The sequence below is a fragment of the Ruditapes philippinarum genome, unplaced genomic scaffold (assembly GCF_026571515.1).
Source record: "Ruditapes philippinarum isolate M1 unplaced genomic scaffold, ASM2657151v2 ctg139_1_1_1_1, whole genome shotgun sequence".
In the NCBI taxonomy this organism is placed as follows: domain Eukaryota; kingdom Metazoa; phylum Mollusca; class Bivalvia; order Venerida; family Veneridae; genus Ruditapes; species Ruditapes philippinarum.
The window spans coordinates 349965-377731 of NW_026858874.1; the positions used below are offsets into that span (position 1 = coordinate 349965).

Consider the following 27767-nt stretch of genomic DNA (forward strand, 5'->3'; position numbering starts at 1 on the left):
TTATTATTTTCATTATTAGATTATACATGTAATGTTAAATTTCATTGAATTTTACAGCTGTACCGCTTTATATCTGTATTTTGCGCATTCGTAGCCAAATTGAGTATACCCGGGGACCAATACACTGTTATGACGTAATTACAATATACATGTGTATCTGTTTCCGGTTACTGAGGCATGCGCATTCGCAAATCAACAATGGCATCTGGAGAAAGAGAGCAGATTTTAGCTGACTTTCAAGTACGGTTTTTACTCGTTTATAATTTTAATTGAGTGTTTATTTTCAGCAGTAATAATATTGCACCATTCTGCTTTCTATCTGACACACTGGCTATCATGATGATGATCAGATTAAGACAAATTATTGAACTGTTCTGACTTGTTTCTCTTTGGTTTGTTTAGTTCATGACAGAGCAAAATTTCTATTGCGATGAATAATAATTTGTTCTTAGTGCATATCACTGAATCATCAGTTGTAAATTAAAACTAGTTTTTCTAAAAAACTTATATGAAAATGAAGCAAAGAACTTATAGAGCCATATAACTTTTTTAAATGTATTGAACAAATTTTGATATTAAAATTATTCTTGAAAAAAAAATAGAACTAGAACTAGATTTTCTATCAAAGACAAAAGTAAAAATTGTTAACATTAAAAGTGTTTCAATTGTATTTCCTTTATGATGATAAGCGATTCATTAAAGAATTGATTTATGAAACAATCACTTTTCAATGTTTTATGTTTTGATATTTGAAAAATAGATTCTATTTGATATTTACATTGTAATATCTGTTGATATTTACAATGTAATATCTAAAATATTATTGTAATATTATATAACATTTATTAAAGCTGCGTTAATCTGTTACAAAAATAAGACAGAAAGTAATCCATACTCGTACATTTGTACTGCGACATAGTATGAATGTGATTTGTATGCAATTGGTGGTTAATTCTATGTTATTCTCGGGTCAAGTCAGCCACATGCTTATTTTATTGATCATTGTGAAAGGGTATCTTTGCATAAAATGGCTTAAATATAAGCCAACATGTGAGAGATATCTTAATTTTTTAACAGTCCTTTCATATTTAAATTGTTAATTAGGGTTTCTTAACCGGCCAAAAATCATAATCGATCATCGAAAATAATCAAACAACCCTTTTCGATCAATCATCGATTATATAATCAAAACATTTACAATTAGAAAGTAAATTACTAAATATGCACAATGCACATATCATGCTTTAAAATTTATTATAATTCCATTAATATTCTATATTTTGTGTAACTACCACTTTATCAACAGAAATAAACTAGTTTAAAGATATACTATGCACAAACTAGAATGCCTCACTGTCAACTATTAACACCACGGTCACCAGTATGCTTTCATATTCATTTGAATGAAAATTATTGTTTCAACCAAAGCTGGTTTTAATTTAGAGTGTTGTTATAATACAGTGAGTCACTTAAGTAACAGCAAGAAAATAAATTACCAATAATCGATTACGATCATCGCCAATTGGTCCTATAAACAACAAATTTTCGATTATACTCGATAATCGTTTAATCCTTAGTCTTAACATAATGATATATGAATTTTTAGTTTAAATATTAATTGTCAATTTTATATTCAGGGACAGAACATTTAATATTACCATATAAGGTGTTGTACATTTTTGTCTAGGTGTAATGTGTTAAGATGTTGATCAAATGCATGTAAAATGATTTTTTTAAAGAAGAAAATGGTTTGATTATATTGTAAATTTGAATCTCAATATATTATTTATCATATAAATTTATGGCTTTCAAAAGTCAAACACAACACAAGGCTTATTGTTCAATCAACTGTCAATTAAACACCAACATATCATATTGCATAAATATAGTCAGTAGATGATTATTCCATTCATATGATGTCCCAGGTTTTAATAAATTTCATGTCTCTAAAAATATTCTGATTAGCAATATTTCACAATAAGTACATTCTGTGATGAAATTGTTCCCCAAATACATATGAACTTCTTCAAGTTGCTGATTCTAAAGTTCAGGATGGATCTATGTGGCAGAGTTGTGACAGTCTTTGTGCTTAAAATAATACATAAAGGATCAGCTAGGACAAAGTTACATCTTGAGTCTTGACACACATGTATTTCCATCTGCAAAGCAAGAAATCAATATTTTCCAGAACAAATAGTTTGTAAAATTGGGTAGGCAAAAACTGTCCCTTCAAAAGTTAATTTATACAGAAGTATTGAAGTATTACTAGATCAATTGTGAAGGAAGCTAAAAGCTTATATATAGACACAAACACGAATTTGTTCCTGCAAGTACCAGCCAGTACCAAGCAATAAGTTAAAAGTTTCTTACTTAAGTAAAAAAAAAACCAACTGCTTGCCCCTATTGGGTTTGAACCAAATTGGCTAGTGATTCTGATTACTAGTTTGTCATGTGAACAATAACTATCATGATGCATGATCAAATGTACCTAAGGCAATGCCCAGGTCTGTTGCTCAAAGGTCAAGGTCAAATATTGAGGTCAAATTTTAAAGGAATCTGGCCTATGATTTGTATAAGAAATGTTGTAGTGTATACATATGTTGAATCTTAATACTACCTTAATCTGTAATGCCCATGTCCATTACCTTCCCGCCACTTATATGCTTGGAACATTCATTGGTCATTAAACGATAGAACTAGTAACACGTGTCTGTGTTATATATGTATTACAAAAAGCTCTGTTTACATATTAATAAATAGACCCATAATACAACAAGAAATAAGTTAAAGTAAGTGATCACCAAAACAAATAGTTTCATTCAAAAGTTAAAGTCACATTACAGGTAGTATGACATTCATTTCTTTACCAAATATCATGCATAGGGGGGGGGGGGGGGGGGGGGGGGGGGGCATCTATGAGCTACAATGTATGTACCAAGTTCTTGTTTCAAACATAAGTGTTAATATTTTCTTGAAACTTGTCTTAGTAAATCTTTTTGAAGATTTTTTAAAGCAGAAGTTCTTTATATAACATTTTAATGTTGTGGAGTATTATATAATAATTGATATATACACTGTTTTATTTTTAGGCTTGTACACAGCTTGATGACATAGAAACATGCATTGCAATTTTAGATCAACATGACTGGAATCTTATGGTAAGGAAGTAAACTCTTATCCACTTGAAAATGATATCAAAAATAAAGTGAAGTATGTTTAATTGAAAGAATTTGATATATTGTATAATGTTAACAGTAGTTTGTTTCCTATAATTAATTCACTTAGGTCTTATTAGGTTAATATCAAGTGGATAAAAATTTTAAAATAATTTTTAAACAGTTTTTAATCGCAAGTACAATGTACCTTGTAAATATTAAAAGGAGTTACACGACTTACCGGAATCGGCCGAATTACCGGAATCGGCGGTGAATTACCGGAATCGACCTGTAACTTTGTAATAATTAAACTTTTAAAGTTTTTTCTTGCAATTTTATAAAATATAAACAATATCAATGATTTATGAAAAGATTTTTATAAATAAAGTCGCTTTTGATTAATTTAATAAGAGATCTAATATCGGCGAGCTACTGCCAAACTGCCCGTGACCGGAATCGGCCTGTTATTTTGTTGTTTATGCAACGTTTAATGTTCCTTTTGCATGTTTTTATAAAACCTAAATATTATCATTAACCTTCCTAGAGATTGTGAAAAAATCGCTTTTAAATAATAATAATAAACAAATATTTATGATCAGCGAAAACGGCAAACTGCCGGAATCGGCGAAGGATTACCGAAATCGGCCTGTAATTTGCTTATCTTTAAACTTTTAACAAAATTGTTGCACCTTTGATTAAAAATAAACAATAGCAATGATATGTAATCTGATTATTGTCAATAAAATCACTTTTTATTAATTAAACAAGATATTTAATATCGGCGAGTTACTGCCATACTGTCGGAATCGGCGAAGGATTACCGGAATCGACGTATAATTTAGTCTATTGTACTTTTTAACGTTTCTGTTGCATTGTTAATATTCGTCTTATAAAATGTAAATATTATGAATGATATTTGAAAGTTTCTTTCTTTCTTTTATTTTGTAAATTTCAATTCGCCTTTGGTTAATAAAGCAAGAGATCAAAGATCGGCGAGTTACATATACTGTCATACTGCCGAAATAGGCGAATGATTACCGGTGTAGCGTGAGATTCGTCAGACCCGTGAAAAATGTAAGATCTTACGAATCTCACGGGAGGGTTGTGAAAAATGTCAGACGTGAGAAACGTAAGACTATTTGAGTGGAGAACATTTCCTGTTGCAATTAAATTAAATACTGTCAATATTCCATTGCATCAATAAAGTAATGGTTAAAGCGAAGGAGTTTGACTGTTTTTACGAGTAAATAATAACAATTTTAATCAATGTTTCAGCTTTAAAATAGCCGCTCGGATGTTCATGATAAAGTTCTACAAATTAATTTGGATTTTTATATTTTGCATAGATCTACTATGAAGTAATTATGAAGTAACTAATGGACCACTCCTTATGTTTTTAAAATAAAAACATACAATAGTGAATGTTGCTGTCCATCTATGAGTGAATTACACAAATGCCGAGTAGTAAATTGAAATCATCTTGTTCGGCCCTAAATGAACTCGACCGAGTCGATCATCTCGGCCACAAACTGCATCCGTTCAAATAATCCTTATGATCTGTTAAGAAATTATCAACAGACGTTTTGTGATAAAAAATAACACCAGTGGGTATTAATTAATTTTACATAAGGTAATACTTGAACAGACTGGTGCTTTAAACCTATAGATACCACACTGTGACAGACCCAGCACAGTGTTGGGATAGTGTAAAAAGGTAATTCTAGTGTAAAAAGGTAATTCTAAAAAAAAGTATATACTGTATATATAATATGTAGACTTTATTAGATATACAGTATATATATTTTTTTAGAATTAATTTTTTACACTATCCCAACACTGGGCTGTGTCCCTGTGATAGATACCTTTTATCACAGACACTTGGGGTGCCTTTAAAATCCAAATAAGATATATGTTTGTCAATCCCAGCACATGTACTGGTAATATATGTAAAAAAAATAATATAAGCTGTTTTGAAAAAAAAAATCATATTTCAAGGTCTAAAATAATACACACACACGAGCTCCACATCCCAAGTGTCTGTGCCTTTTAACTACACTGTGCTGTCCTATAAACTTACATGCTAGAAGATCTTTCGTTTTAGCAGAGGAGATCTACACATTCTTTCAAGCATCACTGGTTGCAGAATACACTATTGCAGGAATGATTGGGTACCAAATTTTTTTAAGCACCAAACTATAATCTTACAGCAATGCTACACCAATAAATCAAAGTTCCTGGCAAGTTCAAACACAACCATAGTTAGGTGCTCAACATTTTTATATTTCCAAATAATGTATAACCCAAAAAACATGTTTCAATCATAAACATGATCTTTAGACTTGTAATCAAGTTTTCACTTTTCAAGTCATTACAGTCAGGTAATTATACATAAATTATAACTGAAGAAATAGAGGATAGCCAAGTTTTTTCTATAAATACAATATTTATTTTCATTGCGTGGAATAAACATAAATATTTCATGAGTGGTGGTTGCCACAAGTGAAACATGATAATTTTCATACTACAAACTATTTATAGAAAATACTTAAATTTACTTGTTTATTATATGCATTTCTCTTTTTTGACATCACAATATGAAAGACTAACTCGGCTGAATATAGCAGAAATTAGTCTGGCAAGACACCGGTGAAAATATGTTTCACTGCAGTGAAAAATATTTTTTTTGCAGTGAAAATAAGGAAAGTGAAAATAAGCATTTAATTTCATCAATACTTCTCATCATTTTATTTATAAGTATGTAATAAAGAAACATAACCTGGAAATACCATATTTCCAGCTTGGAAAGAGGTGCACATCTTCTCTTCGAAATGTTCTTTTATATTCGTTTCTGCCAGGTACTTACATACCAGTCGAATACCAAATATTAAATAAATACCCAGATTCTTTCATATATATCAAAACACAAATCAGCAAAACAGTTGTACAAAAATTAATTTTATCAATAATTAATATATTAATGTCAAGTAAGTTATTTTACTGTTTACTATCTTTGGGGGGGGGGGGGGGGCCGGGGCGGGATATAGTGGGTTTTTTAATAAAACTGACACTGGAGAGGTCATATGGCAAGTTTCAACCATAACTGGAGTGAAAAAGGAAGATACACTTAGATATCATTTCTGGCTTGCACCAGAATAAAACTTATAATATAAGTATACTTAGACATTTTATATACTTTATATTTATCAGTATTTGTCCTAGATGCTAACTGCTTGCTAGATAGTCTCAAATTAAGAGTATTTTTTTCCTTATCAGATCTGAATTATCCATGCTAGAGGTATTGGTAAACATGTCACAAAAATTTCTTGCATATCAGACAGGATAATCTACTGTTTGCGCGGGTGCTAAAAAACCTTGCTTACACCCCTGGCTTTAAAGGGAATTTCTAGCTCACGGGTAACTGTTTACAGAAAACTCTGCAGAGCATATTGCCGAAAACAATTATGCTTAAGCTAGATGTTCAGATCTGTACTGACAGCTGGTGTAAGATTTTTATGTTATAACCAGTATGACTGGTTCCAGTTTGAATACATTCAGTGGTTTGTAGCAACCAAAGTTTAATGCAAAATCATTAAAACAGAAATATGCACATTTCACCTAGAGAAAAATCCTTTTTAAGCTATCAAGCACTTTGAATATTTAAATAATAATATTAATAAAATTATAGGTTAGTAATATGCACATTTTTGTAGTTTAACTGATCTTTTTAGTCACACTTGTTTTGTCTAAGTATAAATCATTTCCATATATAAATGACTAAGTTATGAATCATTTCCATAAATAAATGACTAAGTTAAGAAAATGTAAGTAAAATTCAATCATCCGACCTGGATGGTCAATGTCATTTAAAGTTATAGCTGGTTATATGGATTTCATTAATTTGACCTTGACGGTCAATGCAATAACTTACCTTCAAGTTCAAGATCATTATGAGTGAAGGTCAAGTTGTGTCTGATTAGCTTGAAGGTCTATCCTAACAGATTGTTGTTTTCAAGTTTGAAGAAAATCCATTCAAAATTATCAAAGCTATAGCCATTCATGAACTTTAAAAAAAAATGTTGAATCTTTTATAAAATATAAACAGTAATGGCATGTAATAAGATTTTTATAAAAAAAAAAAACACATTTGATTCATTAAACAAGAGATTTAATTATGATCAGCAAGTTACTGTCATACTGCTGGAATCGTGGAATTATTACCGGAATCGGCCAGTAATTTGATTTATGAACTTTTTAAAAATTATTAAATACAAACAATATGAATGACATGTACAACGATTTTTATAAACAAAATCACGCTTTATTAATTAAACAAGAGCTAGATCAGCAAGTTACTGCCATACTGTCGGAAGGATTGTTATTCGGGTATTTTGGCAGTAGCTCGCCGATATTAGATCTCTAGTTAAATAATCAAAAGCGATTTTATTTACATTTTTTTACATTTCCTTGATATTATTTATATTGTATAAAGATGCAAGAACCTTTTTTTTAAAATCTTCATTAATAACCAAATTATTCGCCGATTTCGGTAATCATTCACCGATTCCGACAGTATGGCAGTAACTCGCCGATATTAAATATCTTGTTTAATTAATCATTTATCAATGAGATTTTATTTACAAAAATCTGATTACATATCATTGATTTTGTTTATATTTAATCAAAGATGAAAAAATGTATATACATCACATTTAAAAAATATTGTGTGTTTATTTGGGATGTTCGCGGAAAATGTCATTATTAATTCAGTGTCATAAGCCAGAGACATAGATAACTACATGTATATATCATAGTCCTTTACTTTAAGGATCTTCTTCCATTTATTATTAATAACTAAATGGGTCAAACGGTTAGAAATTATGCCAAACTTTGAAAAGAATCTTTAGATCTATACTTTATATTGTTGTTTGGTTTTACATTGACCAAATCTTAAGCTTTTAAAGAAGTTCAATAAATTCTTTTATGAAGTTCAATAAATTCATCTACAGCTTGCTGAACAACAGGCATTCTCTAACAGATAGTCCCTCCCACTATGAAATATATCAGCATACCGTATATTGGCACCCCACTGTTTTGTAGTATATCACACTTCCCAATACACAGCTCCCAATATACAGCTCGTTTACTTCCAATAAAGTGACAGTAACATCTGTGCGTATATAGTTAACATCCATATCGCACTGTTTTATACGTTACGGGTATATATGATTTGTCTAAAGAATCTGTGTTTAATTTGCAATCTTTGTAATATTTTTATGATGCACCAATAACGCAAATGACAACAATTGATTTGATTGAATGACCAAGAACTGTCAAGTAAGTACGATTTAACTGCCTGGTAAAACATTGATTTCATGTGAATATTTCATGAGGTTTGTATTGTTTAAATAAAGATTCAAATAGAAATTATTGCATGTAATTATAAATCGACTACTTTATGAAATAAAGAATTGAGTTATGCAAACATAAAGAAAGACTGAACTAACCTATCGTTATCCGTCATTTCAAACAATCCTCTTACAAATGTCCTGAAAAATATAATGTAAAGACGATATTGCATTATTCCATAAAAGATCAATGATTATGTTTGTAAATACATGCCAAAATAAATGATGATAATAATATTAAGTTCACATTCATAACAAAATTAGAACCGATTCCAGTAATCCTAGACGAAGTGAAGCCGATTCCGGTAATCACTCGTCGATTCGGTAGTATGGAAAAAAATCATAGATCACCTTGTTTATTATGTAATAGCGATTACAATAAATATTATTAAATATCATTTGAATTGTTTGTATTTAATAAAATATGGCAAGATATTTTTAAAACGCTGAAATATAACAAAATAACAGACTAATTCCTGTATTTCCCTGTTAATTCAGGCACTGTGATAGTAATTAGCCTATCTTAGATATCTAGTTTATAGTAAAAAAGTGATCTTTATTTCTCAAAAAAATCTTTTTATACAATGATATTATTTGCATTTAATAAAATAACATAGAAAATAACTATATTACAGGCTGATCCCGCCCATCCTTCCCCTATATCGGCAGTATGACAGTAATTCGCCGATCTTAGGTCTCTTGTTTTATTAATCAAAAGCGAATTTACTTACAAAAATGAATATCGTTGAAAATGTTTATATCTTATGAAAACATGCAAAAGAAATATTAAAAAAGTTCACAAATAACCAAATTACAGGTCGATTCTGGTAATCTATCGCCTATTCCGACAGGTTTCCCGTTTTTGCCGATCTTCAATATTAATCTTTTTATTATTATATTACAGCGTTTTTCTATAAATCTTTTGCTTCTTATTTAATACCGATTTCAATAAACATTATAAAAATCGTTTAAATTGTTTGTATTTAATAAAATAATTCAAGGTATTTTTTAAACGTTGAAATATTGGTGGGGAAAAACAGACCGATTCCGGTAATTGTCCCCATAGCCCTGGCACTGCATATATGCGATATGGCAGTAATTCGCCGACCTTAGATCACTAGTTTATTATTTAAAAAGGATTCTTCATTTTTAGAAATCTTTTTAGATATCTATTATATTGGTTGCATTTTTTTCTTGCAAAGTCCATAAATTACAATAATACAGGCCGATTTCGGTAATCATTCGCCTATTTCGGCAGTATGACAGTATATGTAACACGCCGATCTTTGATCTCTTACTTTATTAACCAAAGGCGAAATGAAATTTACAAAATAAAAGAAAGAAAGAAACTTTTAAATATCATTCATTATATTTATATTTTATAACACGAATATTAACAATGCAACAGAAACGTTAAAAAGTACAATAGACTAAATTATACGTCGATTCCGGTAATCCTTCGCCGATTCCGACAGTATGGCAGTAACTCGCCGATATTAAATATCTTGTTTAATTAATAAAAAGTGATTTTATTGACAATAATCAGATTACATATCATTGCTATTGTTTATTTTTAATCAAGGGTGCAAAAATTTTGTTAAAAGTTTAAAGATAATCAAATTACAGGCCGATTTCGGTAATCCTTCGCCGACTCCGGCAGTTTGCCGTTTTTGCTGATCATAAATATTTGTTTATTATTATTATTTAAAAGCGATTTTTTCACAATCTCTAGAAAGATTAATGATAATATTTAGGTTTTATAAAAACATGTAAAAGGAACATCAAAAGTTGCATAAACAACGAAATAACAGGCCGATTCGGAAAAGAGTCAACTCGGCCCTATACCAACTCCAGTAGCTCGCCGATATTAGATCTCTTGTTAAAGTAATCAAAAGCGATTTTATTTTTAAAAATCTTTTCATAAATCATTGATATTGTTTATATTTTATAAAATTGCAAGAAAAAACTTAAAAAGTTTAATTATTACAAAGTTACAGGTCGATTCCGGTAATTCACCGCCGATTCCGGTCGATTCCGGTAATTCGGCCGATTCCGGTAAGTCGTATAAATATGTTACTCAGTAAAGATGTTTAGAGACATTCTTTAGTGATATTTACTTTGACAAAGGATGAAAGTGATATTCTATTATATGAATGTTTGATCAATTTTATATTTTTGACAAATTAGTAGACTTAATGGCAAGTATGATAGTATCACTGTAATTTAAACTTTTAAAATAAGGTTTCAGTTTTGTTTTATTTGAGTTTTCTTTTATTACTTTGACAGCAAGCGGTTCAGAGTGTGATGAGTCAAACTGACTCCCCCACAGGATCAGTGCCTCAACCCATGGAAACTGCAATGCCTGACAGACCTCTTGGGGATGAGTATTTCAGTTCAGGTGAGCTACTGAAGTATATTGATGTCAGTTTTAATATATTTTGATACCAAAGTTTATCAGGTTATTATGGTGTAGTTTTTGAGGTTGCTGAATTCATTCTGTGTGGTTCCAAGTCAGTAATAATGAAAATAGTGATAGCATATCCATATTTTTCTAGTTATGCTTAAAACTTTCCTATAGATGCAGTGATTTTTCTCACTTAATTAGGAAGAGACCTTAGCCTCTTGATTTTGGGGAAAATTATCGCTAAAATAGCTGATTTGGGAAGTATAAATTAAAAGCTGGTTAAAGTTCAGATTTTTGGGAAAACTGCATGATTTTAAAGAAAATTTCAATTGGGAAGAGTCCTTTTTTCGGAGTCTGTTATATAAGTAGGAAAATCACTGAGATGGTTTAGGTTATAAGAGCCTTCTGCCTTCAGTGATTCTTTCCTCACGTTTTCCTTAAATGTCCCCCTGATCTTATTTTTAAACTTTTCTGTATCTTGCTCAAAACATGCAATACACCAAATGAAATGTGAATATTGATGTATAAATTTCTCAAAGTTTATTATGCAACCATTTCTAATGTTTCTGATTATTGATCTTATAATTTGTTTCAATGAGTGTTTTTAAATTTAAAAATTTTTGCTTAATTTCATCATATTTTTTTAAATTGGCAACAAATTTTTCATACTATAGTATTTATAAGTAATTTATAAGAAAAAGCTTTAAAAAAGGGAAAGTACGAGAACATCTAAATTCTCTTGAAGTAATCATTTGAAATATAGCCCAGTTTAATGTTTTCAGGTATTTTAAGTGATCCTGTACCTTGGAGATCTGATGCAAATGTGATTGATGCAGCGACAAACTTTGACCCTGGGTCTGCTGCTGGAGCCATGCCCGGAACATCTGGTACTGGCCTTGGCTCTCATAACAAGAGAATGCTACATTTTCATGTTGAATACAGGAACAGAAATGTTGATGTATTTATAGAAGATAGTTGTACTGTTGGTAAGTTAAGATTTTAAGATGCCGTGTTTGTGTAAAACTTGTTCTTATATCTTGTTTATGGATATACATATCATAGTGTTTATTTTTATGGCTAGTTTGGAACCTGATTTTCATACCCCAATATATATATTTTTCAACTGCTTTTGAAATAATTTTTAATATTAATTGATGGTGAATTTAAGTCACTTCTCTGAGATAGTTAAGAGAAATTCCAGGTTCCTTGACTACAACTGTTGCAAATAAAATCAATGTTCTAGCAGTGAGTTTTCCCGCTTGTATATGGCCCTTTTACTATTCAACTTATTAGATTTGATAGAATAGAACTTTGTATACATTTTGTAAAATGCACAAGTTAAGTGTAAAATCCCAGGATACTCCTAAATTCATCGACTTTATTTTATGTACAATCTGCAACAATTGTGTAAATAAATCAGTTCTTTGGATAGATGGTTCAGAGTGTTTGACCTTTGAAGCACAGTCGAGACTAGGATTGAATTATTCACTTATGAAAAAAAAGATGAATAAAAAGATTAAACATTTCATATTAATTTGCATGATAGTACCTATGGAAATGAAAGTAAAGTGTATGCAACATTTGTACAAGATATATTGTAAATCAAATATATTTTTTTTTATCATTCCAGCTCAAATTAAAGAGCAGCTTAGCTTAGACCTTGGCATTCCTATCTGTAAACAGGAATTAAAAGGATGGGCAAACAGGAAGGTTACAGATAATGTAAGTTAAAGAAATGACTTTTAACTTATTATCACATACATGTACATATTCACTATGGCTCTCAAATAATAATCAATAAATGTAAAAAGTTGTATAGCAAAACATCCTAACAATTATTAAATTTTTAACCAGGTTTTCCGAAGGAAAAAACTGGTTATTAGATTGAGGTATGTCGGCGGGCGGACGGGCGGGCGGGCGTAAACAATTTCTTCTGTGCGCAACTCCTCCTACATTTCTCAACGGATTTTGACCAAACTTTCACAGAAGCTTTGTCATCAAGTGCCCTGGCGCATATTGTCGGGGTTTTGCGATTAGATAATATTTGACCTAATTATGGCCCTTTGTTTTTTTCCTCATATAAAATATATAGTGAACAATTTCTTCTGTGCGCAACTCCTCCTACATTTCTCAACGGATTTTGACCAAACTTTCTCAGAAGCTTTGTCATCAAGTGCCCTGACACATATTGCCAGGGTTTTGCAATTGGTATATATATGACCTAATTATGGCCCTTTGTTTTTTTTCCTTATATAGAATATATAGTGAACAATTTCTTCTGTGCGCAACTCCTCCTACATTTCTCAACGGATTTTGACCAAACTTTCTCAGAAGCTTTGTCATCAAGTGCCCTGACACATATTGCCAGGGTTTTGCAATTGGTATATATTTGACCTAATTATGGCCCTTTGTTTTTTTTCCTTATATAGAATATATAGTGAACAATTTCTTCTGTGCACAACTCCTCCTACATTTCTCAACGGATTTTGACCAAACTTTCTTAGAAGCTTTGTTATCAAGTGCCTGGCACATATTGTCGGGGTTTTGTGATTGGATAATATTTGACCGCATTATGGCCCTTTGTATATTTTTTCCTTATACAGAATATATAGTGAACAATTTCTACAGTGCGCAACTTCTCCTACATTTCTCAATGGATTTTGACCAAACTTTCACAGAAGCTTTGTCATCAAGTGCCCTGGTGCTCACTAAATTACCATGTTTCTTCCAAGACATCATTCAAGTATTTTTTTTAAAATTGTGAACATACTTTTCTTGATATGGCACAAAACACCACACGCCAATATTGTTGACAAAAGAAAATGACAAGAGACGCAAAAATGCAAAAATTAAGCAAAAATAAAGTACTGTTTACCTTTCTAAAACATTTGGGAAAAAAAGGCGAATAGACAACATAAAATTTCTCAATCATTTTTGTTTGAGGAATATTAAAAAAGCCATAATTCCTCCTAAAAGTTCAATTAAAAACAAATGCCCCTTCATGACAAAGCTTCTGTGAAATATTTTGCTGAAAACCTGGTTGCATCGCATTGCGATGTTCCTTGTTTAAATATATGAAAATAGGGTAAGAAGGTATGAGAAATTGTTTATTTTTCAGGCTCTACTAAGAGATTTACATTTACCGAAAGAGAACACATTGTTCCTGTTAACTCCAGACCTTCACCCAACAGATGGTACAGCGGGTTCTTCAGCCAGGTAAACTACATCCATCTCAATCTGTAACCTTCACACTCATCTATATAATATATGCACATTATTAACCTTAAAGCGGCCTTCAACCTTTCTACAGATTTTAAATATGCTATTATAAGCTAAATTGTTGTATATAATTCTCACATAAAAAAAATTAAGGTGAAAAATGAATTTGCCCTCGATAAAATACGGAGCAATAAGGAAACCCGTTGAAACCTCTAATCTACCGGTCTACTCTCTATATGTAAATAAGCAAGGCGGACGCTTCGTTTCCCGATCTCCTATTTTATAGAAACCAACATCGCTGGCATGCTATAAATACATGTAGCTCTCTGGACGCTTTGTTGAATAAGGCTTTACATGGATGTGTTGCACTTTTCGAAGATAAAAGTACTGAAATATTTAGTTTGAAACCACACAGAATTGTTTTTCCAACAAAAAATAAAAGCTTAAGGCCACTTTAATCACTTACGAATTACTTAGCTTCATTGACAGGGAGCCAGCATTATAAAGCCTGTCAGGTTACATGGATGCACACTTTCTTGCTCTTTATTGATGGCAAATACTATCAGTTTCACCATTGTAAGGATAATTTATGGCCACTTTTTTACTGTTTCAAATTTAAGTTTCTATCTCAGAAATGCTTTTTAGCTCAATTTTGTTGATGAATTGCTGTAAATAAAATAGAGACTGTGTATATGTCAGATTTCAAAGAATTAGATAAGCAGATAAAGTGGACATTCTTAAATTGAATCTTAAATTGAATTAGAATAATTCAAATGTTGTGGTTGCTCTTAATTGTAGCACCTGTTCAATAATCATGTTCTTATTCAAGTTTAAAAGAAATGATTTACTTACTATTCCAGTATAATTGACAACTTGAATAGAAGTTACAACTTAAAGATAACATGTAAAGAGGGAAGTAGATACAATCAGTTCAATCTCAACTTTCCAGGAACAAAAACAGTAGAAGAAGTGAGTACTCTTGTTATTATATTAGCCCCACCTTGTCATACAAGATACTGTTTAATTATTAGAGGTTTTGTTTCGAAATTTACCTTATGAATTATTGTTTTAAAGTTTGCTTTATAAAGTATTGTTTCAAAGTTTAGATTATAAAATATTATTTCAAAATTTACCTTTTAAAGTATTGTTTCAAAATTTGCCGAATAAAGTATCATACTTTAAACTTCTAGTTCATTTTTGGTCAAATTGTAAGATGTAAAATATGTCAACAAGAATCTATTATTTTCTTCTGTTATTTATTATTATATTTAGCTTTTTCCCACGAAAATTCTTAACAGATGATGAAAGAAAATCTCAGGGAATACAAAAACATTCAAATACATAAATCCATGTGTCATTACAACTACTCATGTTTTTCATTTGATTTTTTGAATTTTTGTAACATTTAAGGGTTCTCAGAATATTATAACAAAAACAAGCTTAGATTTCAAATCTTACCATTTTTTCCAGGTGAAAAGGGATATATTTAATGTATCAGATATCCCAGTAAGACATCAAATCTGGACTGGATGGCCAGAGACTACTGAAGATTCTGTAAGTTTTATTAAACTGATATTTATCATATGCATGTGAATTATTGTTAATTATAATGATTTATGATAATTTGTACTGACCTTGCTGATTAATGAAAAAATTTATTGACTTGTATATTAAGCTTGATTATTCAAAGGATAGAGAGAGCTGTTGTACTAACCCTGGCTTTGCCATCACTGTCTTACTTTATTGAAGTTTTTGCAAGCACGTTGGTGTACCAAAACTACTGAAGGAAATAGGTTTTAACTTCACATACTTAATGAGAGCATTATAGGAGGTCACTGCCCAAGGCCTTTAACTCTAAAATGTATTTTAACAGAATTATGGCCCTTTTTTAACTTAGAAAGTTTTATATTATCCATGCTCTCATTTTTGTAAAAATCTACAATCAGGCACTGAAAATAGTCTAGTATGCTGACCTACAACAGCTCTTATTAATGATTTATATTTACTTAGCTAGCTAAAAACATATTTATTGTCTTGTATTTTTTAAAAAGTTTGATTATGTCATTAATCCATCCAAGTTTATTGACTACATAATAGTGTAACCAAGATGATTAATCCTGTAAGTCCATTGATCTGATGTATGTATTATATTTGTATTTCAGAAAACTATAGGTTGTATTGGTCTGTCATACCCCAGTCATATGTTAGAGCTTTCCAGATCCAATCTTAGTTCTACCAGTCGAAAAACGGCACAGGTTTGTGTATATTTTATAGTTTCATATGCAAAAAAGCTTTAACTTTATGCCTGCAGAGATGGATATTAATGTCAGTAATTCAGGATAACATTTATGTCTGAGTAATAGAATAAAAAAAACAAGCATTATGATTGCTACTTTCGTAACCTTTAGCATTTAAAGTTACATCATCATTTTAACATTTGCCCTAGTCTTGAGATTTAAAAGCAGAAAGACCTGGTGTTGTGCTTAGGATGGGATAGCCTATTGATTAAGGTATCTGGCTCTCAACCAAAAGATTGTTTGTTCATATAACACCACCACATGATCTCTGACAAGATTTAAGTTGTTTTATGGGTGGCGTCCTTGGCTGAGTGGTTTAAGGCATTGACTTCGAACTACTTGCCTCTCACTATTATAGGTTCGAGCCTTGCCATCTTCAGTATTTGGATTCTTCATGTGAGAAAGCTATCCAATTGGCTTATGAATCATTGGTGGTTCTACTAGGGTACCGTTTTGTGTCTGAAATAATATACAGAAGGGTCAAACCCCCCCCCCCCTCCCCCCCAAAAAAGTGGTTTGTTATATTGAACTACAGTTTATATAAAATAGAAAGTTCTAGATTAATATATATGTGCATTACGTAATAGTCAATAAGTTTTATCATGTATGATTTATAACTACACAGGAAGTTGTACACGAAATTGAGATCAGTGAAGACGAGGAAGAAGATGATTTCCAGGCAAATGTTTATGATGATTCGGAACTCTTCTCACATGATGATCTTCCAGGCAGCAGACGAAAACAAGATCCATTAAGTATGATTTCATATTATTGATTAACTGTTACAACTCTAACTATAACTGTTCTTACTTGGTTTAAAGTGTGAAGATCATGATAAGCTGTATAGGTCATTATTTTGAAGGCGAAGGTCTAACATTTTGCAATAAGGTCTTAATTGGTCATAACTTTCGTTGTTGCCAAAGTGGATTTTATCAGATGTAGTGTCCTTTTGTTCTAATGAAAATAGATTTGAAATACAATGACTTAGTTGTTATTCTACAGTATCCTGTTTTTATGTTGCTTTTTATTGATGCTGACATGTTGTACATTGTAATTGTAAAATGATATGCAGAAAATCATGTCTGATATAACAGTAAATGATGACTTCATTTAATGATTTTTACTTAAATCTATAATATTCATGTTAGGTTCTAACTATAAAACAATAACAGTTTTATTTTGATTTGATCAGATTGCACAAGCAATCAGTAGATCAGTATTACATCATTTACGATAGTTTTATGTTAATGAATATTGCATGAATGACATGTTATGTTACAGTGCCTGAATCAGTGAAGGATGAAACAGAGGCTTTAGAACACTTTACACGAGAATTTAGAGAAAGGTATTGTTCTGTTTTTTGTAATCCTAGTTTTTTTAAAACTTTTCATCAAATTAAAATATTTTTTAAAAATCATGAAAGTTTCATTTTATTATTTAAGTAAAAGTAATGACTAACTACCTAAAATATATTCTTAACATTAAGAATTTGAGTATGAGATTTGGTTGTGTCATTGACGGAGCCTGGCTGTTTATCTCGTATATAGATGCATTCTGTACTCTTTTATTGATCTCATACTTCTTGACTTCAAACCACTTGCCCCTTTCTGATGTGTGTTAGTATCCTTTTTAGGGAATGTGGATTCTTTCAAGATTAAGTTTATAACATGGAAAATTTTAACAGAAGTTCCATTTTATATTTGTGCTCTTTTTAGATATGGAGAAACTCACCCAGTATTTTATGTTGGCTCTTTAGACAATGCCATTAAAGATGCACTTGTAGTAAGTGCAAAAGAGGTAAGTTATTAACAAAACATGGTCATATCACTGTTTTATCTGGGACTTAAAATGATGGGATAAGCAACTATCGCTTTCTTATCAGTCTCTATGTTGGTGTCTAGTTGATATTGTCCAAGCTAAGTGTTGTGTTTCAATGCAGTAATTACCGTACAAGCCGGACTCATTATGTGCATAAATTTTCTGTATGTCCCAGGTTTTATAAAGGAGAACATTTAAAGTGTCATTTCTTGTTGATAATTGACAATTGGAGATAAAGAGTAATTTGTAAGAAACTTAGGAGAAATTTTCTAAAGATTGTGACAGCTTTCATTGCACATCATCTTTGTAAAATTGTTATTTATCTGTTTTTTGAAAGACTTCAGCCTTATATTTGTTTGCATTATCTTTTCAAGCCTCTTTTTGTTGTTTGAAATTTATACATGTATGTATATATTTTATTTCAGAGGAAGTTGTTAGCAATCTATCTCCACCATGACACCAGTATTCTGGCCAATGTGTTCTGTTCACAAATCTTCTGTAATGAAGGAATAGTAAATTATCTAACCAACAATTTCCTAACATGGGCCTGGGATATGACCCTTTCTACAAACTCTGCAAGGTGTGTGTTAAGCTTCTTACATATCCTGTCATAGTATTCAGGCAAAAATCTGGTGCATATTGAACTAAAGGGTTTTCTGTAGAGGGTGGGTATAGCTGTTAGTTTGAAACTCATTTAACTTCTAGATTTGATCTGAGTTAATGAAGTTTTGAGCATATCTAAGACATTGTCAAGTGTGCTTATTAGACCTAGCCAGAGGTTTAGATTCCTTTCATAAAGATCAAATCCACATCCACTTAATTGTTACCAATGAGTGTAGTCAATTAGGATAAGTCTACTTTTAATATAAGTCCTGTATAATGTTAGTTAAAAAATACAAGCAGTTGTTAGCAAGCCTTGTCAATTAGTCAATGTAATTTTTTTCATACAGGCATATTAACCTTAGTCTGAAGTTTAATTTTGAAATGCTTTTGCTTTTAAATCTTACATATAATACTGAAAAAAATATAGAGAGCTCTACCATATTGTAGTACAAGTGTTTAAATAAGATAATATTTTCAGATTAATCACTATGGCAACCAGACATTTTGGAAGTGTAGCAGCCAATCAAATACGGAGTTATAAACCTGATAATCTTCCTGTACTGTTAATTATATCAAGGTCAAGGGCAACAAATGAAGTTGTGGATGTTATAAGAGGTAAACATATTATTTTATTGGAAATAACAGGTCATTCTTACAAGGTGCTATATAAGACATATTTCAGTTGTAACACATTGTTAATTTTTAAAAGGATAAGACAAACATATACATTAATGTTTACTGACGAGGACCATCAACCGCACACTTTTTGAACATTTTTTCACACAAACTTCATAAGTGTATAGCTTGAGATCTAAAAATTTGACAAAGTACAGCTAGGTTCTTCTCCTAACTAACAAACTAGATTGTTTAGTTCTGATTATTTTGACACATCTGAGGCCCATCAAGGAGGGTACCTAATTATCTAAATTGTCCACACTACAGTACCATGTGTCTGGACAAATATGTAATGACGCTGATTTAATTCAGAAAAACGGTTGGGTGTTTTAAATGTTATATATAATATTTCTACAGCAAATGCTGAAGTTTTGGATATTTTGTTGTTTATTCTGCAAATGATAATAGCTAAGTATAAGAGGTCAGGTATAGCACTCTTGACCTCCAAATAGTCAACGTTCTTTAAATAGACATTTAAATATTACTGTTTACTTTAATTGAAATAAATTCAATAACTTAATTATAGAATAAATATGCATTTATTATTGATAAAAAGTGACTGATAAATTGATAACTACTGTACAAAGAAAAAAACCAAATCAGGCATTTTCGGTGCCATCCGGTTTTGTTAGTCTCTAACCAGTACTGTAACATTTTATAATTTTACAGGAGATGTAACTGTAGATGAACTGATGTCAAAGTTAATACAAGATCAGGAGGTATTTTCACAACAACAACAGAGGGATATAGTAGAGGAGGTAAAGTACAATTATGTCTTAATTGGTGTACTAGAGGGCTTTTCTTGCCAAAATTGTGAAGGGGTCTCGGCCTGGTCATTTTGTGAAAAAATAACACAGTAAATAGGACAATTGTGAAAAAGTAATTTTTGAACAAATTAAACTTTAAAGGGGAGATTGCTTTAAATATTTTAAGTCACTGATTAAAATTGGTAAAAAAATGAGTTTATACACGTTTATCCATATCCTATTGGATTTATAAAGTAGAACAAAAACAATCTATTATCTATTATCTAAAATCAAAGTATGATAATTTGCAAAATCTGCAAGAATTGTGAATTTTTTCCCTCTGTTTTGTGAAAAAAAGTGAAATTTTGGATTGTGAAGGGGCCTTTTATAGGCCCCCATTATAGAAGGTAAAAAAGCCCTGTATATAAAATATATATAACAAATAGGTCATCAATGTTTAATTTTTACTTGAAAGTATCTTATACGAACGCCTGCAAGGCTCTCAGATTTAGGCATAAAATGTTTTCCCTATATTTAGTGATTAATTTATCCTAGTGGTAATGATAATTGTTTTAGTTTATACAAATTACAATATTTAGGAATTTTTATACATTTATAATTTGTATCATAGTTTGGGGACCTTTCTGTTGAAAATGTGTCGAGAGTTAAATCGTATACATATACATGCAGAGTGCGTTAACTGGAGTGCAGGTATTAGTTACCCATACTTCAGAGCATTCCCATTGATTGGCTCATTTTTGCTGGGGTTTACTTATTGTGACTGCAGAGAAATGGAAACAATAGAAATATTATATTCAGATGCTCGTTCATTGGTGACTTTTTTTCTGGGGTTTCATATTGTGACAACAGGGAACGTGTTTTGAACATCAAAACACGCCCCCTCGTACAAATCAGATAGCATTGTGTTTCGATGCTCTTTGTATTACATATAGAGCTATCTTTCTGTCTAAAAATGTGCTTGAGGAAGGGATGCTTGATATTGATATTTGTTTTATTGCTCTGGTATTTTATAAATGATTTGTGTTACAGGCTGAACGTGAGGCTAGAGAAAGTATCAGAACAGAGCAGGATGCTGCATACAAAGAATCTTTAGAAGCAGATAGAAAAAAGGTCTGTCTTACTTTAAACTGCGTATTATAGTGCGTCAATATGTTGAGTTTCAAATGAACAAGTAGATAAAATTGTGCAGAGTTTGAACAATAGTACATTTATGTTATTTTATATATATAATGACTGCAGTGATAAGTATTTCTCATTGGTATTTGAACAAAATATGGGTACTGATTTTGCTTATATTTTGGATATGCTATCAATTGTTCATGTGCTAAATTTCAAACTGATTGATTCTGTTCATATTCCAAACTCTGCTGATAACTGTTATATAAATTATCTTTAGCACAAGTTCTTGTCATTAAGGAAACATGAATATTTATGTTTGTTCCATATTGTTAATTATGTTGTTTGAAGAAATTGATTTATGATGATTTTAATTATTTGGTTTACTATAAAAACTCCTGATATAAGGAATGATGTTTGAGTGTCTTAGTGAGTGTCTTAGTGTGTGCAATATTTGAAATTCTTTCTTTTTGTGTTCTTTAACAGAAAGAAGCAAGGCAGGCTGAAGAAAGAAAACAACAAGAGATAGAGAGAAGAGAGAGGATGAAGAAGGCAGAAGAAGAAAGGAAAAAGATGGAAGATGAAGCAATGAAACAGGTAATAATTGTGGGGGGGAAATAATTTCCATACTGGGTCATACTTTTTATCATATAAAATTTACAATGTAGAGTGGCAAGTTCGCAGTTCATTTTCAGTATTTGATAGAAAAGTCATTCTGATTGTGATTGTGACGGTTCCATAGTCAAAGAATAGCTAGTCTTTTGTACAGATTAAGCATTGTTACATAAAAATAGGTGCTAACAACTGTCTCTGAGAATGGATTCCTGGGTTCACTGGTGCAATTTTTGGGTGGGGCTAAAATTCCTTGATAATTTAGTTTGATATTGAGTTCATTTGTCTTTCACTGCTGATTTAGAAATCATGTAGGATAAGTACTTGGTTACTTTTGGAGTAATTGGTAATTACCAGTTAGTCATCTTTGAAAGCCGTTGGTTAAGCGATTGCCGAAATATGACTAAAATATGTTTATTAGCCTGTAAGTTGGTGGTCAGGAGTATGAAACCCATGTCAACGTTAATTTCCAGATGTGTTTGTATCTTTTTGTTCTAAATTGAATAAGCATTGTTAAGATTTGTTATTTATATAATTTGTAGGCAATACAAGAATCCCTAGCGAAAAAAGTTCCTGACGAGCCACCAGAGGGTTGCACAGAAGTTACTTGTACATTACGTATTCGTACACCAGACCGACAGATGTTGTTACGAAAATTTTATGGCTCCAACAAATTAGAAGCTGTTGTTAACTATATAACGTCCCAAGGTTTTCATATGACAGATTACAAATTATTGACAACATTTCCACGGAGAGATGTAAGTTTTATATTAGATAACATAATTTTGTGTTTGCATTATTAAAATTTAGTGCAAGTATAAGTTTTTGAGACAGTTAATGGTTATTTATAGATTCTGTACTTTTCTTACATTCTTTTCTGCTTGTAACTTCTACATGTTTTATTGAAAGAAAGGACATTAAGAAAAATAAAAGAAAGGCCAAATTGGTCTCAGTAAATTGTATGCCAAGTGCCTGCAGAGTCTGAAGTCCAGGTATCTGATGCTCTACCTACGTTCTAATCAGATGGGCACTATATGTACATTTACATCACTTATTTATATTTTATGTCAAATTACAAATATAAAAGTTTGTTTGAGATAAGAATTGATCTTTATCATGTATTGAGAGAATAGTTCAGATGAATGTCTTTTTAAACACTAATGAAGTACAGTTTAGTCTTTGAAATAATGTGAGAAATTACAGTTAAGAAATCATGTGAGACAAAAAACTAATCAAATTTAGTGATTGAAATATGTTCATTTTTGTCATTTTGTCCAAATATTTTGAATGATTTAAAATGAGTTTTGTTTATTGTATATTTCAGTTATCTGACAAATCTTTTAAAAGTCAAACTTTAGAAGCTTTAAAATTGTGTCCACAAGAAACTTTAATTCTTGAAGAACGTACAGACTTACATGATTAAAGTGCCATGAACGGATCTGCTCTAGTATGTGTTACAGTGTACAAATATATGTGTGTATGTTACACAAACATCTTCATACATATATCCCTGTGGATTAAATGATTGAAAGGAATACATGGATGGTGAAGTTTAAAGTGAACATGTTTTGTGTTAACACACAGTCTTTTGACAATAAAATTGAATGAAATTCCCTCTTCCAATTATATGTATGATTGTAAATTCCTACCGAAGTTCAAGGCTAAGCCAGGCAGATTTTGGTTAGTATCATATACATGAGTCTTCATTTATCATGTTTTAGGTAAGGCTATTTATTAAGACTTGGGTCAGAATACACATTGTGTTGTTTTTTTTTAATGTTTGGTATCAAAAACAAATGTTTCAAATGCTTTGTGATCAAAATGAATTATTGTAATGTCTCGGGAAAGACAGATATGTAATCTATTTCTTATACAATGTATAAGATTTGTAAAACTTGTAATAACTTAATTACTTATAATAAAATGTATTTATAGTGTTTCTATTTGTATTTGAAATGAGGGATATAAAAAAAAAAATTTTTTTTCTTAATTTGTTACCCTCTCCGGAAGAGAACAAAATTCTTAAAACCTGTGTATACTAAAGAAATATTGGGCGGGAACTTTTGATTCTGGTACACTGACTGAAGGATGATTTTTTCTTTGTTTTGTAGTTGCATCGCCTATGTTTCTTAAAATAGGCAAACTCTTGCTGTCATTGTCCATACTATAATAAAATATGTATACACTTAATCAAATAAAATATCAAATACTTGTAAATCTTTATAGACTTAACAAGATTTGCATATTGGTGCTTCGTCTATTACTGTATGTACAAAATTAATTTAACATCTTCAACATGTGTTATTGGTTGATTCAGATATTTTACTTTGGTTACAGAGATCTTAACTTTTTAATGAGACTTTATAACAACTTCTATGGCTAATTTTAGCTTTTAAACAAACATTAGATAATGATGTGAAATTTATTGTTATACCCCCGCACAACAAAGTTGTAAGGGGGGTATACTGGAATCAGCTTGTCCGTCCGTCCGTCCGGCCCTCCGTCAGTTTTTTCTTGTCCGCCCAATAACTTAAGATTCCTTTGACCCTTAGTCTTCATATTTGGCATGGAGGTTAGTCATGATTAGTAGATGTCCCCTATTGATTTTGAGGTCACTAGGTCAAGGTCACAGGGGCCTTGACTTCAAAAAGCTTGTCCGCCCAATAACTTAAGATTCCTTTGACCCTTAGTCTTCATATTTGGCATGGAGGTTAGTCATGATTAGTAGATGACCCCTATTGATTATCAGGTCACTAGGTCAAAGGTCAAGGTCACAGGGGCCTTGACTTCAAAAAGCTTGTCCGCCCAATAACTTAAGATTCCTTTGACCAACAGTCTTCATATTTGGCATGGAGGTTAGTCATGATTAGTAGATGACCCCTATTGATTTTGAGGTCACCAGGTCAAAGGTCAAGCTCACAGGGGCCTCAACTTCAAAAAGCTTGTCCGCCCAATAACTTCAGATTCCTTTGACCTACAGTCGTCATATTTGGCATGGAGGTTAGTCATGATTAGTAGATGACCCCTATTGATTTTGAGGTCACCAGGTCAAAGGTCAAGGTCACAGGGGCCTTGACTTCAAAAAAGCTTGTCCGCCCAGTAACTTAAGATTCCTTTGACCCACAGTCTTCATATTTGGTATGGATGTTGATCATGACTATAAGGTGACCCCAATTGATTATGAGGTCACTGGGTCAAAGGTCAAGGTCACAGGGACCTTGACATAAAAAAGGTTTTCTTCTCAATTGCTAAAGAATGTCCTGTCCGCAATGTATTGATTTTGACATTTTCACATTTGAAGCATGTAGAATACATAACTTAGCAATGCACTGGCTTAGTAACCTCAGATTTGGCAGGGAGGTTGTCCTTGAGCTCTAAATGACCACTGTTGATTCTGACAAAGTGGTATGCGGGGGTATTCACGCCATGATAGTGGCAGTTCTAGTTAAGTTAGTGGGGCTATGAATTAAAATTTGTTCATGAAAGGGTTATATATGATTTTTTACAGTATTATTTTATATACATGTTATAAAATCTTAGTTACACATAATGTCAATTAGAATATAAACAAACTTATGATTATTTTTCAACTGTTTCTATAACATGTTGAGACCAGATGATATAATTCTATTTTTAAACTTTTGTAGAATCAAATAATTTGATGACTTGATTTATTTGTTAACATGGTAGAACTTTTTTTTAATAACAGATGTACAACAAAGTTCATTGTGAACCAAAACTCACATTGAAACATGCTTTAAATACATGTATTATTATAAATTTATTAATTTCAAAGTTAATTTGGTCATTCAGATTTAAAGACTTTAAAGTGTTATTTCCACAAGGGATGACATGATTTTTAAAACATGTATAGATGATACATTACCTTCGACTTGTGTAAAAAACAAAATTTGTATAAGTATATGTAGTGTACTAGAACCTGTTTTCTAATGTGATAATGTAATTTATAAATTTTTGTTGTATTATTTTGTTTTTGCTTGAACCCCAAACTGTTATTACTAATTATGTTTCTGTTCTATAACTCCCCATCAGCTATAACTGTTCCACATTATCAATGTCCTTAACCCCACTTCCCATTTTGAATTTTGCTAGATCATCATTTTAGAAATGTCAATACAGGAGCAACATCATGTCATATATGACCTGTCTTCATAGTTTATATATAAATGGTGTAAACCCCTCTAAAGGATAGGTCTTAAATAAATTCTGTGCAATTTGCCATTGGTAGTTTTCAGTAATCTGTCCAATACGTAAAGATGTATGAATGTTCAATCTATTATAATTTAAAAACTATTTACTAGAATTTCAATTAATTTTACTATTATACTGATAATTTATGATTAAATGCAACTTTTTTGTCTAAGTTTAGTAGTATGGTGCAACATATGTACAACTTCAAACTCACATAAACAGGTTTTCAAGTCTAGTACCATTAAGTTATTAATAATAAAATTGTATATAGATATTATGATAATATTTATTCATTCCCAAAACAGCTTAAATGTCCTGTGAAACACTGCCTTGCTCCTGTTATATGAATAGTTAGTTATACATTATACATCTAATTTCTAAATGTCATCTTGTAAAGGTAAAACCCTTGCATGGTTTTAAGTCAACCGTGCTAGTTATTATAGCACAAATATTATGTTTTGATTGCAAAGAGAGAGAACAATTGCTGAAATAAAATGATACAAAATTCATACTGTTTTTGTCTTTTCTCAGGTGATAACTAGAAATGCGTTTCATTACTTTCATAGTCAATACACAATATATATACACAAGTTGAAAATTGCAAATTTATACTAAGTCAAGGGCATTAATTCTAACAAAACTGAATTAATCCTCAAGCAAAACCCCAGGTGTACAGCTTTATGTGCTAATGAACATTCCTGAAAAGTTTGTTGATTCTAAATGAAGCACTTTTAGACATGTTAGAGGTACACATGACATAACATTTTAGAAGAGATTTTTACTAAATCCAGGGCAATTACTCAACAAATCTTTTTAAATATACAAGCAAATCCAAAGATGAACAACTACACATGCTGACCAACATTTCTATAAAGTTTTATGATTAGGTAAAAACAGAGACATAGATAACAGATAAGCAGCTCCTATATACTCCATTGAAATATCACTCATGCCTATCAAAAAGTGAAAAATTAGGCATTTTGTAGCAAATAAAACTTAATGTTGGTACATTTGATCCTTTAATATTATATACCATTTGAAAGGTAAATCTTTTATCTATTGCTGCATGTTAAAATATTTGTAACTTTCCATGCCTTTCACCTAGAAAAACATAGCATAACATACCCACTAAGCCAGTTTTTTTGTCAAATGAATAGTTTTGTAACAAAAATTAATAGGTAGTTCTCTTTAAAAACTGATGTATCATTTATTAAATGGGAACTGTAAATATTTTTACCTGCAGCCATAGACAAATGCATAAGCTTTCAGAAAATGTATTATTTTCCTGATTTTGATATCTGGTTAATAAGTTTTACTTGCTACAAGTTTTAAGTTTATCAGGAACGCGTGATATTTTAACTGGTTAGGAAGTTGCCTATCTCTGTTATCTATGTCTCTGGTAAAAAAAAACGTTTGACTACGCATGACACTAGTTGAAAATTGCAAAATATTTACTACCCGGTATGTCAAGGGCAATTACTGTA

General features: G+C 31.1%; 1 protein-coding gene across 1 annotated transcript; it reads left to right on the top strand.

Annotated features, from left to right (window-relative positions):
• Window positions 1–163: 163 nt before the first annotated feature.
• Window positions 164–26792, top strand: LOC132754545 (FAS-associated factor 1-like). The gene is made up of 19 exons (XM_060745184.1): window positions 164–240; window positions 3090–3158; window positions 10847–10958; window positions 11747–11950; window positions 12595–12686; window positions 14083–14180; window positions 15044–15152; window positions 15654–15737; window positions 16346–16438; window positions 17106–17235; window positions 17762–17825; window positions 18196–18277; window positions 18724–18878; window positions 19380–19516; window positions 20246–20334; window positions 21373–21453; window positions 21946–22056; window positions 22614–22829; window positions 23396–26792. The coding sequence occupies exons 1-19, from the start codon at window positions 178–180 to the stop codon at window positions 23492–23494; spliced, it is 2088 nt and encodes a 695-aa protein (XP_060601167.1). The 5' UTR covers window positions 164–177; the 3' UTR covers window positions 23495–26792.
• Window positions 26793–27767: the final 975 nt, after the last annotated feature.

What these genes read in the sequence shown, in the direction of transcription:
- LOC132754545 (XM_060745184.1), top strand. Translation starts at nt 178, where the DNA reads ATGCGCATTCGCAAATCAACAATGGCATCTGGAGAAAGAGAGCAGATT. An exon ending in ACAGGAAGGTTACAGATAAT is followed by an intron (nt 12,687 to 14,082) that starts GTAAGTTAAAGA and finishes TTTATTTTTCAG; the next exon opens with GCTCTACTAAGAGATTTACA. An exon ending in CTTTCTACAAACTCTGCAAG is followed by an intron (nt 18,879 to 19,379) that starts GTGTGTGTTAAG and finishes TAATATTTTCAG; the next exon opens with ATTAATCACTATGGCAACCA.